This window comes from Pelophylax lessonae (assembly GCF_965119305.1).
Source record: "Pelophylax lessonae genome assembly, chromosome: 1".
In the NCBI taxonomy this organism is placed as follows: Eukaryota; Metazoa; Chordata; class Amphibia; order Anura; family Ranidae; genus Pelophylax; species Pelophylax lessonae.
Window position 1 is genome coordinate 791,255,099 of NC_138768.1, and position 19,029 is coordinate 791,274,127.

Here is a 19,029-nt window from a genome sequence, read left to right on the forward strand (position 1 = left end):
ATGGCAATGATTTCAGAATCAGATGTCCAACAAGCTCATATAGGTGTGATGATCGGATGTCCACAAGCCTTTGGCCATATCCTGTACATGTCTGTACCAGGAGAGGTTATCTTTGCAGAGTGTTCTTCTTTGTTAGTGTTGGGCAAGCAGTTTGGCCAAGCATAAGTTTGGTCTGAAGATCGCTCATTCGTCCGATTGGTAAATGCCTGAATTTGCAGGGTGCTCTGCGAGATGTTTACCCACCGAGCACCCCACAATGCACTGCACAGTGGATTCTAAGCCCTGATTGGCTGAGGCAGGCTTTGCTCAATCAGGGCACATTGAATAGCTGTTTGTTAAAGGGGCAGGCAAGGAAACCGGCTGGCCACTGTGTTCTTAACATCAGATTAGTCATCAGCTGTCAACAGACTTCCCTGCTGACAGCTGAATGAAAAAAGAAACATTGCCAGCATTAAATGTGGAAAAAAAACGTATGGCCCCCAATTCCTCCAAAGGACCTGGTGTAGATTGTAGAGGGACCCAACGCCATTTTTTTTAACATTTTTGTATTGCAATGGCTTGCAGCCAGGAAAATCAATTGAAATGTAATTTTCTTTTTCTTTGTATGTCAGTTTTGCCGCAGCAGGTTCTTTACACAGTACAGATGCGCTACTTTACAGGTAGACCCCCCAGACACTATATTTAAAGGAATCTTTCATTTTAATTGTTTCACTTTAAGCATCATTAAAATCTCTTTCGTTCATTGATGGATACAGCTCCATATCTTCTTAACCATTGGGTTTATGCTGCCCCCTACTGGAGTAGGACACTAGGTGAAGAGCTCTAGCTCCTCAGTTTTCTTTTCATGCCTAGTCAGGAGTAAGGACCTAGTTCCTTGCTGGGATCTCGGGTCCTGGCATTTTTTTTCTTTTTAAAATGCCTCTCTGGATGCAGCTCCCCTAGTCTCTGTGCTGTCTGCGACAACAATGATTCTTTGGCGCATGATATGGCTACTATACTTCCTCCTCCAGAGGTTCCATGAGGACTTGGTCTGGTATGCCGAGAGTGGGTCCTTCCAGACCTGCTTGCTAGCCCGCTTCTGCCTAAAGGGGCGCCATTACCCGTATTTGGGGTGAGGGAGAGCGTCTTCACTTCGGTCCGGGTACAAGATCGGTTTTCTCCTCCATAGAGGTTCTTACCTTCCAACCTGCGTTTATCCCCAGACCGCCTGCGAGGTCTCTTCGGGAGCGGTGAAAAACTTGCAACTACATGTGGTAATTGTTCCGGTCTCAGAATCGGAACGTTTGCTTCATGGGTTTTATTTAAACATATTTGCAGGTCCCAGGAAGGAAAGTGCGGTATGTCCAGTCTTGGACCTCAAGCTCTGAACCGCTTTGTGCGGGTACAGATGTCTTGAATGGAGTCCTTTCGTACAGTAGTGGCATCCCTACATCTTCTGCAAGCAGAGTCTCTGACTGCTCTGACGGACAAGTGGGAGATTGCAGTGTGAACTTTGCAGGAGTTGGTTGGAAATTTTATTTCCAGGTATTGGCTCTGGTTCCATCCACCTAGTTGGACTATCTGGATCTGTTCTGGACTCGACCTCAGCCAGGGTGTTCCTCCCATGGAATGAGTTCCAAAATCTTTCAACACAAGACCTCTGCATGAGAGATTCTTGCCATGTGGAGCAAGAATCCACAGTCTCTAGACAATCTTATCCTGTTGTGCCGGGGTAGCACTTAGTGCCATTGGGCCTTCCGTCATCAGGCGTCAGTGGCCAGGTTTGCAAGACGGCTACCTGGTCATCCATGCAGACTTTCACAAAATTTTATAAGGTGGATATGTATCTGCGGATGTCGCCTTTGGCCACAAGGTTTTGCAGGCTGCTTTTGGAGATGATTAGTCCTCTTTTGGGGTGTAATTTTTTTGTCAGGTGAGGTCCAGTTGTTTCCAGGTTGAGCTCCTGTTTTATCTGGTTGGCTACTTTTAGCCCTTGGGAAGTATGTTTATTACTGTGTTCTTCCCACCTCTCATATTGACACTGCTTTGGGATGTCCCAAGGGTCAAGAAGATATGGAGCTGTGTCCATCAATGAACGAAAGGGAAAATGGGATTTGCATCTTACCGTAAAATCCTTTTCTCTGATATTCATTGACGGGCACAGCACCTGCCCCTCTATTGAGTTGGGGGTCCTGTTCTTATGATACTGCTTTTTACAAAACTGAGGAGCTAGAGCAGGAAGTGGAAGTATACCCCCTGGGACTGCTCTATTGGCGTAGTCAAACTTTTTTCTGCCTAGTGTCCTACTCCTGTAGGGGGCAGCAGAAACCCAAAGGGTCAAGAAGATATGGCGCTGTGTCCGTCAATGAACACCAGAGAAAAGGATTTTACGGTAAGGCAAAAATACAATTTTTTGTATTGATACATGTCCCCCAGGGCAGTACCCGGGCCACCATACCCTTTTTATGATCAATAAGTTGCATACAAGCCTTTAAAATGGGGACTTTTGAATTTTCAAGTTCGGGTCCCATAGACTTACCAATAGTGTTCACGGCTCGGGTCAGATCTTTTTCCACGTGCAGGAGTTCTGGTGCAAACTGAACTGGGGGCTGTTTGGCCCATCACTATTCTTTGTGCATTATTCTAGAACCTACTGTAATTCAAAATTTATTTTTCTTCTATTCAAGGAGGAATTCCGTTTGTCCTGGTTGGTGAGTTTTTTCAGCAATCTCAACGTCCTGCAGCCTTTATGATCGCTGGAACAGTCAACTGGCTCAGCAACTTTGCAGTTGGACTTCTTTTTCCTTTAATCCGGGTAAATAATATGTCAGTAACTACTAACTACAGGGAAGTACTATGTTATGTCTGATTGTTTGCATAGACACACCACTCTACCAGTTCTGTACATATAGATTTATTCCTGACTCTGTATTACCTTAGTTCCATATATCACAATAGAATATTTTCCTGTACAGGGGATGGCAACTCCAGTCTTCGCTCTCTTGCAGAGCTTTGGTGTGTATCTGTTACCTGGTTTCCTGTTGTGTGCTGTGGTACCTCCTGCAGGTCGCTACTTCAGTACAGTGTCGTGTAGTACTGTAAATGCCACAGGGAGTAACTACAGCAGGTAGCAGGGGACCAGGTATTTAACACACCAGCAAGTGATGAATGCCAGCAGCTTTGCAAGAGAGTGAATATTGGAGTTGCCACCTGCTGGATTTGTTTTATTCTTTTACAGGGTGCCATTCCACTGCAATACCCACCACATATTTTTAAAGTGTTTTCTCCAGGATCTCTGCATGAGAAATGGCATTGTAGAGAAATTGATGATGGTTGCTGGTTTAATGTGTACTACTGTTATTGCTTTATACTGTATATATTCATTCAAGATATTTGGTTTAATATCTACAGTATATATAATCAGCAGGCTTAACACTGATTTTAGCTTGTGGCTACAAATAACTTATTTTAAATAAGACTAGTTTGTTATATCCAGCGGGAACTGAAAAAAACTTAAACACTATATATTTATATTTCCATAGTTCTTATCTGAAGTTTTCAGCCCCAATTGATAATTATTGTTCAGTTTTTAGAGTGACATATGTACACCACGTCATAGTCTTCTCGAGTTATAGTTTCTGTCCTTCCTAATCAAAGCATATATTTTAAACCAATCAAAAGTGTAAAAACACAATATTCAAAATTGAAGCACATGGCCCAGCCTGTCCATAACCATTGGTGTGTATTCTGTGGCCTATACTTTCATACTCACATACACACTGAAGGCTGCCATAAGGAACATTTTCTATCCTTGGTCATGCACCAAATACAACCATCATTTTCTATGGCAGCACTTATGTGTGAACCTCAGTTCATGGACATGGACAGCTGGATTATTCCACCCTTTGGTTGAGGTAACTCTGGTGACAAATTATTCCATGCACCATCCCGATAATAAAATTTCTTTTACCCCCATTTGTCTTTGCCTTTCTCCATTACACAACCCACCTCTACTAGACGGGCTTCTTTTTAGTAATTAAGGAGAGAAGTAGCGATAAGGGCTGCCACTAACTCCATTCCAGATCATCATGACTAACTCATCACATCTACCCTTATAACCTTTGGATCGTCAGTTATTTGCATTTTGCTCTTATGCAAGCTTAAAAAAGGGCAATATCTTTATATCTCATAGATCATAGCTGCATTTTATATATTAACTTCATAATTTCCCTCATAGTTGCTTTCGTTTTATATCAGTCTCCAACAAGATTATATAATTGCTCAACGTACAGCTTTTACTTTGTTTACATATCCCCGTGGCAGCTGTCAGCTACATAGCACATCCCTTTGGGGTGGGCAGGACCGGTGACCTGTGCCTTGTTGTTCGCCGGCACCACTGCTCCTATATAACCACAGTAGTGATGGCCACCCGGGAGGCCTGATGAAGGAGCATGCATGATCCGAACGCGCGCCAGCCAGGACATGCCCACCGCTGCTCCTCCAGTACCCAGGTGAGGATAGGCTCGTTCTCCTCCACCCAGTGCCTGGAGCTTCAGAATTCACCAGCGCCACCGGCAACGTGGGATGCTATAGGACTATCGACTGTCACCAGGACCTCAGGCACACAGCGTGGTTTACTGTTACAAAGCCTTCATTATTTATATTCAGTGGCTGCAAAAATACCCCCCAGCACTGGAGTCAGTGGAGGAAAGAATAACCCCCCAAAACTGGTGTCAGTGAAAGCATTAATAATCGCCAACATCGGTGTTAGAGGGTGCAATAATAACCCCCTGCACTGGAGTCAGTGGATGCAATAATAATCCCCTGCATTGGTGTCAGTGGCTGCAATAATAACTCCTAGCACTTGAATCAGTGGATGCAATATTAACCTCCAATATTGGTGTCAGTGGATGCAATATTAACCCACAGCACTAGTGTCAATTGATGCAATAATAACTCCTAGTATTGGTGCCAATGGATAACCCCAACATTGGTGCAAGTAAATATATTGTGTACCCTCAAAATTGGTGTCAGTGAATGCAACAATAACCCCCAGCATTGGTGTCAATGGATGCAATATTAACCCCCAACATTTCTGTAAGTGATGCATTATTAACCCTCAAAATTGTCAGTACCATTAACCCCACCTCCCCCACATTGGTGGTCAGTGGCATTGAAATTTAACCCCCATGACCACCAATGCATGGAGGAGGGGGGGGGTTCACATTCACTGTATGACCACCAATGCAGAAGGGGCAATGGTGGGTTAAAATGTCACTGCAATTACTAAGCAGAGAGCGTTCCAGTTCCCGGCATCCACTCTGCGTGCTAAGGACACAAGGGAAGTAGGGGAACACCGCAGATGTCTTCAGAATTCGGATATCCGAATATAGCTGTGGGAGAGCTGGCAACATGCTCTCCCTCTGCACTGTCAGCGCATGGAGGAGACAGGTTGCTTGCGCTGATGTGCAGCTCCCGCAATTAAACGCAAGGTTAGTCACTGTACTGATTTTGGGTCATTACTATTCAGTTAAATTAAAAACATTTATTATGTAACAAAATTGTATTTGGTTTAATAAAATGGCTGCTATGGCCTTATTTATACCCAAGAATTTTTTTTTGGTGACGTTTGTTTCAGTGGGTAGATGTGGGTTGGGTTGTTAACCGCTTGCCGACTGGTCACAGTATATTTAGTGTGGCAGTCAGCCCCTCACAGGCAAAGCGACGTAGGTCTACGTCGCTAGCCTGTGAGGGCCTCGGGAGCGAGCGCGCGCCACCGGAGGCGCGCTCCCGCTCCCGCGCGCCACCGGAGGCGCGCTCCTGCGCGGTCGCGGACCCCCACCGCGCGAGTGACCGGCTGACGATCGGGATCGTCGGTGGAGAGGGAGAAAGGCAGGTGGCTAATGTAAACAAGCCGCCTGTCATTCTCCCCTGTGTAGGAATAGTGATCATACAGTTCTACTATGTAGGACCGTTGATCACTGTTCCTACACCTCAAGCCACAGCCAATCACAGTTAGAATCACGCCCCTAGGGACACACATAACCCCTCCCTCTCAAAAAAGTTAACCCCTTCACTACCAGTGTAATTTTACAGTAACAGTGCATATTTATAGCACTGATTACTGTAGTAATGTCACTGGTAACCCCAAAAGTGTCAAAAATGTCAGTCAAGGGTCTGATCTGTCCGCTGCAATGTCGCAGTACTGCAAAAGAAATCGCAGATCACCGCCATTACGCATTAAAAAAAAAAATGACAAAAATCTTTCCCTTTGTTAGCAAACGCGATAACTTTTGCGCAAACCAATCAAAATACGCTTTTTGTGATTTTTTTAACCAAACATATGTAGCATAAAACAAATTGGCTGAAAATGTTAAAAAAATTAGATTTTTACATTTTTTTGGGGGGGGAATTTCTTATAAAAAAATGTGAAAAATATTGTTATTTTTGCAAAATTTACGCTCTTTTTTTGTTTATAGCGCATGATCAAAAAATCGCACAGGTGATCAAATACCACCAAAAGAAAGCTCTGTTTGTGGGGAAAAAAGAACGTCAAATTTGTTTAGGTACAGCATCACACGACCGCGCAATTGTCCGTTAAAGTCACGCAGTGCCGAATCGCAAAATAGGCCCTGCTCAGGAAGGGGGTAAAATCTTCCAGGGTTTAAGTGGTTAAGGTACAGCAGCCGTAATATTGGCTTTACCTCAGTCAATAAAGAGTGAAGTCAGAACACCAGATTGGCATACTTTTCACGTCTAAACCTCAGAAAATGAGGTCTATGGATAAGCATAACAGCCAGACAACATTTTTAGAAGGCGAGGCCAGTAATAGCAGTCTCCATTTTGTCTCAGTACTGGTTTCCTTTAAAGTAGGGCACTTCTGGATATATTGTGTTATGCAATCTTAAATGGCATCACCTTCACAGTAATGTTCCATCATAATAACTGGTAAGAGGATCATTCTATCAGCATATTAGTGTATAACAAGTGTTGTCAGCCACCTTCATTCTCCTCTGTGCTAGTAAGATGAATCTTGGTTTTTTGCTTCATAATTTGAGAGAAAATCGACAGGCAGCTATAATTTTCTTGAGCTATAAATGTCTTTGTGACCTCCTTCATGATGGTAGGAGATTCTTCTAAGACCCTGCAGTCCCCAATTACATTCCTAAGATCAATTGCTGGCATTCAATTAAAAGAAGAACTTTATAAATTTTGCTTAACAAGAACATTTTATATTTTTTTGCACTAATTAATGGCTTCCAGTACAACAAAGGAAATTGGCTCATTTAAAGTTTAAATCCAGCCAAAACTTTGTTTTTATCAATTTTGGTTAGATTGGAGTAGGATTAAAACCCCTGATTTATACTGTTATCTGGGGCTCTGCTGGAGCAATTTTACCTCATTTATGGCCCTAGTGACAACAGTTTTCAGCAGGCAGTAAGTGAGGCAAAGCCTCCAATAGCAACGCAAACAGAAAAAAAAAAAAAAAACACTGGAGCCCCTGAAAGCAGTAAAACACCTTACAGCAGTTCTAATCCTTTCCAAAACCTATCAAAAGTTTAAAAAAAAACATTCAGCTGGACATATACAGTACTTGCAGAAATTGCATTGCATTTTCTGAATGAATGCAAAGTGTTCTCTGATTGGACGAGGTTGAGAGCGTAATATCACCTTCCTTCCCACCTCTTCACCTCTTCCAATCAAGGAACATTTTGCATTCATTCAGTAGCCGCACAGCAATCTCTGAATGGTGCCATGTCGCGCACTGAGCTCCTGTGTTCAGATTGCAGCAGGGCAGGAGGTCAGCATAGGATCCAGAAGCAAGTGGAGATCACTGGAGAATTGGTGTCTACTACAGTGATATCCAGCTTCCAGGGTCATCTACCAGGTACGGTATATACTGTACGAAATTACATTGCTCCAGGATTGGAGCACATCAAGCCTTTACACCAGACAGATATAATAGACACAAATTATTGCAGCTCTGTGCTGAGTAAGGGTCCTTTTACACAGTCCGCCTCTATTAGCGGACTCTGTGCTGCTCAGCGAGAGATCGATCCCTGCTGAGCAGGCAGATGACAGCTCCGTCTCCGCTCTGTGTGCTGTCAGAGCCCAGCTGTCCTCTATGGGGAATTGGATGAGAATGGACCGCCTATCCGATCCCCTGGACGGATGGAAAATAGGGTTTCCATCCGTCCGGATTTCACGGACAGGATCGGAATCGGATAGCAGCGGACATGTCTCCGCTGACATCCGCTGCCCCATAGGGATTCATGGGGGATCCGATCAGATCCGCCTAAAAAACTTACAGGCGGATCTGATCGGATGGTTCGTGTGAAAGGGGCCTAATACATCTTTATGTTTATTTTTCTTAACTACAAGCAGCGTAGTACCTGAATCTGACAAGGTGTCAGACTCTTGCAATCCTTGTAGAACTGAACTCAGACTGGGAGAGGGACAAGCAGGACAACGACCTGATGTACCTGCAGTATTAAACCCAAAATGTAATATACTGTATTGCAGCTTACCAATCAATAGATGTGGTGGCTGCATTCGTTTTCACTTTTAGGCTTTTTTTCCCCTCTGTGTTCAGCTAGTAATGTGGCCAGTAACACACCTCCTGTATTAGAGTGCCCCCACTTTGGATGAAAGAGCACAGGGGCACCTTTGGACAGCAGCATTGTTAGTCTGGCGAGAGAAGAGTATTAGATGTAGTATCAGATTTAGATACACTAACAAATTGAAGCCAAACTCAAGCTAAAACTTTTATAAGCAATTACAGCTAAATATTTTTCTTTCCTTATGGGATAAAGGTTTTACATACTGTAAATAAATAAAAGCTGATCATTGTAATTATCCCTGCCAGCGTTTAATGGTTTGTCTCATCTCTGGAACTGATATAGCTGCAAGAGAGCTTGCTCTTTTGAAAAACATCAGACTTATTACCTGGATTACCAGATGAAGATAGAAGAAAGAAAGCCTAAAAAAGAAAACGAATGCAGCTATTACATATAAGAATTAGTAAGCTGCAATATGATAAACATTTGCTTTTAGATTTAATATCGCTATAACTGCAGTAAAGCAGTGGGCCTAATTTTTCTCTGCTGCAGTTACAGGCGTTTTACAAGTGTTAATGAGGAGTTAAAAATGCTCCCCAAATGCCCAATAGGCAGTTTTGATGCGTTTGACGAGCATTAAGGTGCAATAAAACTGCTCCACAAACGCTTATTCCATTACAGTAATAAGCTAATCTTAAAGCCCAGCAACTGCCTGCCAGAAAATTTGCAAAACGTTACCATAGACTTGAATGGGAGGCTTTGAAAGGCTTTAAATGCCTCCTGACTCACATGAGGCTTCCATTTTGAAGTGACGCAATGCTAACGCTTCATGTTTTGATAGTGTGAACTATGTGCTGTCTATTATATCTTTTGCATAAGTGTTTAACTAGTTCTGGACCGGAAGGTTTTGCCCCATTAATGACCAGGCTATTTTTTGCAATTCGGCACTGCGTTATTTTAATGGAAAATTGCGCGGTCGCGCGACGCTGTACCCAAATCAAATTGATGTCCTTTTTTCCCCACAAATAGAGCTTTCTTTTCGTGGTATTTGATCACCTCTGGGATTTTTATTTTTTGCGCTATAAACAAAAAAATTCTGAAAATAAAATAAAATTTTCACATTCTGCTATATAACATTGCCAAAAAAAAATGTAAAAATCAAATTTTTTCATAATTTTATGCCAATTTGTTTTCTGTTGCATGCTTTTGGTAAGCGTATTTTGAATGGTTTACACAAAATTTATCGCGTCTACAAACTAGGGGAAAGATTTATGTAATTTTTTTTTTTTTACTAGTAATGGCGGCGATCTTCGATTTTTTAGCGGCACACGACATTGTGGCGGACAGATCGGACCCCAAACTGACATTTTTGACACTTTTGGGGGGACCAGTTACATTACTACAGTAATCAGTGCTAAAAATATGCACTGTTACTGTAATAATGCCATTGACAGGGAAGGGGTTAACACAGTGGGTGATCAAGGGGTTAAATGTAAGCCTAGGGGAGTGTTTCTAACTGTATGGGGGAGGCGCTTGTGAAATGATCATAGAGACCTGTGATCCTATATAGAAGGATCACAGGTGCTCTGTGATCATTCCAGGGAGAAGAACGGTCAGCTGTGTTTACAAACGTTCTTCTCTCTCAGCGGGGAGCGATTGCGGGTGGCCGACAGCAATCAGAGCCGCCGGCCCCATGCATCGGAGTCTCCGGTGCCGAGTGGGGGCCGGAGCGCGCTGCTGGCGGCGCACGCTCGCCCCCTAGCAGCAGGCGCGCGACTGACGTAGGGCTATGTCGGTTCACGCAGGAGGGGCTGCCTGCCGCAGTAAAACTGCGATGGGCGGTCCTTAAGTGGTTAAGGGGCGTTTTTAATGCTTTTCAAACACCTGCTTTTATAGCCAATGTAAACTCAGCCTTAAAGCAGTGATAAACCCCAAAGTAAACATTTATTGTATTGCAAAAAAAAAAAAAGGCCAAGCTGCATGGCTGAACTGTGTAAATCACAGGGCTGGATTGACAGAATTACAAAACCTTTGAAAGGTAGAAAAGCTCTCCTGTGTGTATATGATCGGTGTATTTAGCTGTTTGCCTGCAGTTCAGCTGTACCATGATTAGTATGGAGTTGATAAAACACTGTTGTGATGAGAGGGTTTTATATGAAAGTTAATGACCCAAGATACGTGTGGGGGAAATGGATGGCTTTTATGTATGATTCACACTCCAGAATGTCTGCACTATCATTATTAATTCCTCCTACACTGCAAACTGGGCAGCTGCTCTAGGCTCCTTGAGTGTTACAAATATCACAAGTCTATTTCATTTGGGGTCTGTTTTCTTGGATATACTTGCTGTTAATTAGGTCTTCTAAAATAAAATTTCAGGTGAAATTACGTAACAAAGTGATGTGTTTTGCATATACTGTGCTTAATATGGATTTATTACTGTGTTTTTACTTTTTTGGGTTTTATTAACCACTTCTGGACTGGAAGGTTAATGACCAGGCCATTTTTTGCGAATCGACACTGTGTTACTTTAACGGACAATTGCGCGGTCGAGCGACGCTGTACCCAAATAAAATTGATGTCCTTTTCTTCCCACAAATAGAGCTTTCTTTTGGTGATATTTGATTACCTGTGCGATTTTTATTTTGTACCCTATAAACAAAAAAATAGCAACAATTCTGAAGAAAAATGTAAAAAAAAAAATGTTTTCATCATTTTAGGGCAATTTCTATTCTGCTACATATTTTTGGTAAAAAAAATCCCAATAAGCGTATTTTGATTGGCTTGCACAAAAGTTATCACGTCTACAAACTAGGGGAAAGATTTATGTCATTTTCTTTTTTTTTTTTTAAACAATAGATTACAAATAAGTAAAACAGTCTGCAAGACTGCGTAGAACCATCACATAGTACAATCAATTAACAGTATGAATCACCACAGTCGAGCAGCTACCTACAGTGGTAATGGTGTTACTCTAGAGTAGAGAGCTTAAAACAGAGAGTAAAGATTTATGTCATTTTTATTTATTTATTTATATAATTTCCTAGTAATGGCGGCGAACAGCGATTTTTAGCGGGACTGCGACATTGCAGGCGGACAGATCGGACCCCTAACTGATATTTTTGACACTTTTGGAGGGACCAGTGACATTACTACAGTAATCAGTGCTAAAAATATAAACTGTTACTGTAATAATGACACTGGCAGGGAAGGGGTTAACCCAGGGGCGATCAAAGAATAAATGTGAGCCTAGGGGGTGTTTTCTAACTGTGAGGGGGATGGGCTTATTGGATCAACACAGGGACCTGTGTTCCTAAGTAGGAGGAACACAGGAGCCCAGTGATGATAACTAATAGAACAACGGTCTGCCCTGTTTACGTTCTGCCTTCCCAGGGAGTGATCATGGGTGCCAGGCAGCAATCGCAGCCGCCGGCCCCGCAGATCAGCTTCCCCTCTCACAAAACGCCCCAGGAGCGACGAATGGGTACGGCGATTCACGCAGCCGAGCCAGCCTGCCGCAGTGCAAGTGGTTAAAGACAGCTAGACTGAATGGCCTTGGTCGGCATTTGTTGTGATTGGTGGATTTGAGTGTTTTATCAGTTGCTCTTCTGTTATGGTTACTTTGGGGTTTATTTACTAAAGCTAGAGTCTGCAAAATAAGCCCCCATTCACATTGGCACAATTTGACATGTGATTTGACAAATTGCAGCCAATTGCCGGCAACGGCACTGTTCCAATCGGAACCACACCGATTTGCAAAAGTAGTTCATGCCCTACTTCTGGCGACTTTGGGGGGCAATTTCAATAGACATCTGTGCATGAACCCCCACAGATGTCATTCAAATCGCCCCTGAACTCGCACTGAAATGCGGGGTGGAAATGGTGCAAGTTCAGCTGAATTTGCACCATTTCAAACCCGCGTTCAGTGTGAACGTACCCACAGTCATACTTTTGCTGAGAAACCAATCAGCTTCCAAATGTTATTTCCAAAGCCTAATTAACAAGCTGAGGTTAGAAGCTGATTGGTTTCTCTGCAAAAGTGTGACTAATTTTGCCCTCTCTAGCTTTAGTAAATAAACCCCTTTATGACTAAGCGCATTTGTGTGTGGAGTGTATCAGTGTTAGTGGCCCCTGACCCCAATACCTTGTATACATTTGGCTTTAGCAATAAACAGGCTGTATAGTCCTATGTCTGAGTCGGGTATTATCTACAATGATTAGAAGGCCGGGAGGTATACAGAATTACCAAAGCTTAGCTTTAGTGTCAGTCAGAGGATTTCTCATCATGTACTAATGGTGTGTCTGTATGTTAGTATTTTTATCTTCTAAAATCTGATAATTTAGAACTCTTAAAGTTCATCAGAACTAGGGATGATCGAACTTTTCAAAGGTTTGGTTCGGCCAGAACATCCGAACTTCCCGAAAGTTCGGCCCGGATTTCAATACCCCATTGAAATCAATGGGACCAGAACTTCGGTAATCAAAAAACACAATTTTGAAGCCCTAAAACCCAATAAATGCCCCTAAAAAGTGCCTAAGGTTCTGGGTCATGCCCCAGGGACTATTAATCACACAAAAAAAAGTTCTTAAAAATTGTCATTTTTGATAGAGAGACAATTATTGAAAAAATTAAAAAAAAAAAGAGAGAGATTTTTGGATTTTGACTTTGGATTTAGTGTCTGGGGGGTCTAAAAAGTGTACCTGTGAAGTTTCAGCTCTGTAGCATGTCCAGAACCATAAAAAAAAAAAGATTGTTTGTATTATGTCACTTATAGAACAGGGATATGGCTCCGCTATTTTCACACCTTGCCGGTTTTGTATCAAGCGTTTTTTTGGGCATTTTTGGGGGGTTATTGGATGCAGGCATAACATCAGAACTTCTGTGTAGGGGTATATATACACACATACTTATATGTATATATATATACCCATACACATATATAGGTGTGAAAGTAGCAGAACACTATACTTGCGCTAATGAAATAATTAACACCAATATGGCTCGGCTCCTATCACACCTATATATGTGTAATTGTAAAATACATATAGGTGTGTGTGTATATATATATACCCCTATACGGAAGTTCAGATGTTTTGCCTGCCTCCAAAGAACCCAAAAAAATGCCCCAAAAAAATGCTTGCGCCAAAAAAAAAACGCCCAGGTGTGTTTTTGCAGCAGACGTTTTTTTGGGCATTTTTTTGGGGTCTTTGGAGGCTGGCAAAACATCTGAACTTCTGTATAGGGGTATATATATACACACACACTTATATGTATTTTACACTTACACATATATAGGTGTGATAGGAGCGGAGCCATATTGGTGTTATTTCATTAGCGCAAGTATAGTGTTCTGCTACTTTCACACCTATATATGTGTATGGGTATATATACATATAAGTGTGTGTGTATATATACCCCTATACAGAAGTTCAGATGTTTTGCCTGCCTCCAAATAAATGCCCAAAAAAAGCCTGAGCCAAAAAAAACGCCCAGGTGTGTTATTGCAGGGTTTTTTTGGGCATTTTTTTGGGTTCTTTGGAGGCAGGCATGACATCTGAACTTCTGTATAGGGGTATATATACACACACACTTATATGTATATATACCCATACACATATATAGGTGTGAAAGTAACAGAACACTATACTTGCGCTAATTAAATAATTAACACCAATATGGTTCCGCTCCTATCACATCTATATGTGTGTAAGTGTAAAATACATATAAGTGTGTGTGTATATATACCCCTATACAGAAGTTCAGATGTTTTGCCTGCCTCAAAAAAATGCCCAAAAAAACGCCTGCGCCAAAAAAAAAAAAACGCCCAGGTGTGTTATTGCAGGGGGTTTTTTTTGGGCATTTTTTTTGGGTTCTTTGGAGGCAGGCATGACATCTGAACTTCTGTATAGGGGTATATATACACACCTACACATATATAGGTGTGAAAGTAGCAGAACACTATACTTGCGCTAATGAAATAATTAACACCAATATGGCTCCGCTCCTATCACACCTATATATGTGTAAGTGTAAAATACATATAAGTGTGTGTGTATATATACCCCTATACAGAAGTTCAGATGTTTTGCATGCCTCCAAAGACCCCAAAAAATGCCCAAAAAAACCCCTGCAATAACACACCTGGGCGTTTTTTTTGGCGCGGGCGTTTTTTTGGGCATTTGTTTGGGGTCTTTGGAGGCATGCAAAACATCTGAACTTCTGTATAGGGGTATATATACACACACACTTATATGTATTTTACACTTACACACATATAGGTGTGATAGGAGCGGAGCCATATTGGTGTTAATTATTTAATTAGCGCAAGTATAGTGTTCTGCTCCTTTCACACCTATATGTGTGCAGGTGTATATATACAGACATGTGTGTGTATATATACCCCTATACACATGTTCAGATGTCATGCCTGACTCCAAACATATCCTCAAAAAATCCCTATGAACGCCTGCAGCCAAAAAGCAAGCTGACGGGTGAGAAGCCATATCAGTGCTCTGAAAGCGACATAAGAGAAACAATCTTTTCTCTATAGCGGTCACCCTGATATGGAAGGGTTTTGTCACCCTGCCATAGCAGTCAGAGTCAGTTAACCCTACACTACACTACGGTCCCCTTACACATAACACTTTCCCTACAGAAACTGAATAATTAAAGCTAACTAAAGTGGAAAATAGCACCCTAACTACACTAGATATCCCTTTCCTCACACTAAAAATTGCTAAATGACACTTTGAAGCAGAAGTAACAGAACTGCTTCCACTCTCTTCCATGTCCCTGTATTACAATGCTAGGAAATTGGCAGGGGCTATATTATATACTGGGGGGGGCGCATTCACTAATGATTGGACTATGGACCCCCTAGTCACTTCAATCACATTCATAGCATTCTCCTGCCCCCTCAATTGGCTTTTACTGATGGTTCTGGTCCAATCACGGGTTTTTAAAGCCCATTTCCTGTCCCATTGCATTTTGGTCGGTTCTGGTTGCCGAATTCCGAACTTTTTCAACAAAAAGTTCTAAATTCGGCCGAACCTCGAACAGCCAATGTTCGGATCGAATCGATGGTCAACCTGAACCGTTTGATCATCCCTAATCAGAACTCTTTAGCCTGGGTTCACACTGATGCGGTGCAGGAACCACAGCAATTCCTTGCAGGTTTCCGCAATGCAGCCCACTTTGTGCCCATAGTCCTGATCCTGGAAGTATTTCCTCAGTCCTTCTTAGCCGGGACATCGTCTTGTGCTCTGCAACAGATCAAGGCACAACCTTAGGCTCTCGTCTCTACATTGTTTACCAGGTTATACAGCAGCCTTCAGTCATGAAACACAGGAGGTCTGCAGTTTTTGTGCTCCACAACAACTGGTTGTGAGGGGGATCACCTCACCCCCATGGCAAATATCAGGCACAAGGGAAATAGAACCAGAGGACAGGCCAGCACACACTGTGCACAGGGCCATGATGAGGTTATTCAGGGTCCTCTCGAAAATCTGCTTTTAGCACTTTTGACCTCAGGGTCAACACCTCAGGGTTTACCGTTATATTCTTCAGCTCCCCCCATTCCTTATTTTACCTAGAAAGGAATATTCAGGCAGGAAAGCATGAGGAAAGCATCTGCACTAATAGAGACTGCGCTGAACGTCCTTTCGGACAGGACACTGGACGGGGAGCAAGCCAACAGTTCCATTGCAAATTGTGAAAGCTCTGGCCAGAGGTCAAGCCTGCCCACCCAGTAGTCCAGGGGTTTATCACTCCTCAGAGCGTCCACATTGGCTGTTAACCCGATGTAGTCGGACACCTGTCGGTCTAGGCATTCCCTGATGCTGGATCCGGAGTACAACTGTCAATGGGTTGGTTGAAAGAAGGATCTCAAATCTGAAGTAACCAACACATCTTCAAACCGCCCTGTTCTTGCAGGCGCTGTTGGACTGCTACCCGCAACTGTTTCTCTGTGAGTAGAAATTCCTCTGCCAGCGCACGCAAAAGCAGAATGCAGCATTTCTTGCAGCAAGGCCTGGAAGTGCTGCCTTCTGACCGCCCTCTGTGATGGTGGTAACATTTCCGCCATTTTTTGTTTGTACCGGGGTTCTAAGTATGTTGCCACCCAGTACTGGTCCTTACCTTTTATGCTTTTTATACGGGGGTCCCCCTTAAAACACTGGAGCATGAAGGCCCCCATTTGCACTAAACTGGATGCTGTGTAGTGGCCTGGCTCCAGCTCATCATCCAGGATAATCTCGTCCTTGTTCTCCTCCTCCCATCCACGGACAACACCAGGGATCACAGACAGGTTTAAAGCATGCTCTTCTTGCTCCTCCTCATCTGCCCCGGCACCATCCTCCTCTGACTCCTCTTCAGACTCCTGTTGTTGACTTGTCTCAGATGGAGTAGCACCCCATGGGAATTTATCCAACATTGCGACTTCCTCATCTTCCTGCTCCTCGACGGCTTGATCAATGACACCAAGCAATGCACGCTCCAGAAAGAAGGCGTAAGGTACGATGTCACTGATGGCGCCCTGGCCGTGACTGACCAGTTTGGTGATCTCATCAAATGGCCGCAGAAGTCTGCATGCGTCGCGCATGAGCAGCCACTGGCGAGGTGAAAAAAACCCAAGCTCCCCAGAACCTGTCCTGCCACAGAGTTCGTACAGGTAGTTGTCAATCGCACGTTTCTGCTGGAGCAGCCTATCAAGCATATGCAAGGTTGAGTTCCATTGCGTCGGGCAGTCACAAATAAGACGCCTGACTGGCAGGTTGTGTCGCCGCTGAATGTCAGCAAGGCAAGCCATGGCTGTGTAAGATCTTCTGAAATGGCCAGAGATTTTCCTGGCCTGCCGCAAGACATCCTGGACCCCAGGGTATTTGGCAATGAATCGCTGCACGACCAAGTTCAGAACGTGTGCCATGCATGGCACGTGTGTAATTTTGCCCTGTTTCAGCGCACTCAGCAGATTGGCACCGTTGTCGCACACCACTTTACCAACTGTCAAATTGTGCGGTGTCAGCCACTGATCTGCCTGTGAAAGCAAAGCTGAAAGGAGTGCAGGACCAGTGTGGCTCTCGGCTTCCAGGCACAACAGACACAACACAGCATGGCAACGTCTCACCTGGCATGTGGAATAGGTTCTGGGGATCTTGGGCGGCGCAGCGGAAGAGACGGTAGCAGCGGAAAAGGAGGAGTCAGCTGAGGAGGAAAGGGAGGATGGAGTAGGAGGAGGAGAAGAAGAGGTAGGCCTGCATGCAATCCGTGGCGGTAAAACCAAATCTACACGGGTGCCACTGTTTACATGCTTGACCGCCGTCAGTTCACCAAGTGGGCAGTAAAAGTTATATACCTTCCCTGCCCGTGTTTGTTAGACCATGTGTCTGTGGTCAGATGTATCTTGGCACCGACACTGTGTGCCAGAGATACATTCACTTGCGGCTGAACATGGCCATACAGCTCTGGAATACCCTTCTGCGAGAAATATTGATACACATGGGTTTCTGTGTTCCATTGTACTGATTTGCATTTGTTTTGATATTGCGTCATTTACATTTTGTCACAGTTCATTTGTCATTGTCACATTTTGGATCACAGTATATATGCTTTGGTGTATACAACTGTTGTTTTTGGGTTAGCGCACCTGATTTATACCTTTCCATCACAGCAATTATCACTCTAAGGTAGCAGCATACCCCAAGTTTTTATCAGTGCACTTTTTTTTACATATTTCATCGAGAAATATTTCCTGCCTGGGACGTTCCATTGTGGTGTTCCAATGGCCACAAATTTCTGAAAGGCCTCCGAGTCCCAGTTGATATGGCAGTAGTTGGCAGGCTATCAGTTCCGACAAGCCAGCAGTCAAACGTTAAGCAAGAGGGTTATCCGGCGTCATCATTTCTTTACACTCCAACATTTGGGCCACGGAAGCCTGCCTTTTTCCAGAACAACGTGAGGACGGCATGATGGAAGGTGGAGTGGAGGACAATTGTGAGGAGAGAGGAGAACGAGAAGATGCTGGACGGCGAGAGCCTGGAGTGTGGCTTTGTGGGTTCTGACGGCGTTGCTACCACTGGGTTCGGTAATGGGAGTTCAGGTACCTTCTTCTTCGTCCCTAGGTGAGTGTTGGGCTTACCGCGACTTATGCGTTGACTGCAAAGGCTGAAGATGGCAACATTGTTGTCAGCAGCGGACACATTAAAAAAAGCCCACACTGCGGAGCCATGTGCCGGCGTCCTGGGAGGGCAAGATGTGACTGTACATGGTTGATGGCTCGCTCTTGATACATTTGCAGTCTGCTTTGTCCCTATTGTGCAATGCAAGTTCCGCCTGCTTCTCCTCCCTATCTGCTGGTCCGTCTCTCCCTCTGAATTCCCCTCCTCTTTCTCTCTTGTGGCCACCCATGTGACGTCCATAGACACGTCATCATCCACATCACCTTCCCCACCACTAACATTCAAGATCTCGGAGTAGGCAGCAACAGCGGGGACC

The 19,029-nt window shown here is 43.7% G+C and overlaps 1 protein-coding gene across 2 annotated transcripts in view; it reads left to right on the forward strand.

Moving 5' to 3' along the window:
- Nucleotides 1–19,029, forward strand: part of SLC2A9 (solute carrier family 2 member 9) — a 532,155-nt gene that overhangs the window by 485,187 nt on the left and 27,939 nt on the right. For both annotated transcript variants that reach the window (XM_082252420.1, XM_082252421.1), the window contains exon 12: nucleotides 2,667–2,794. In XM_082252420.1, coding sequence (XP_082108546.1) covers nucleotides 2,667–2,794 — 128 coding nt within the window. The remainder of the gene's footprint in view (nucleotides 1–2,666; nucleotides 2,795–19,029) is intronic.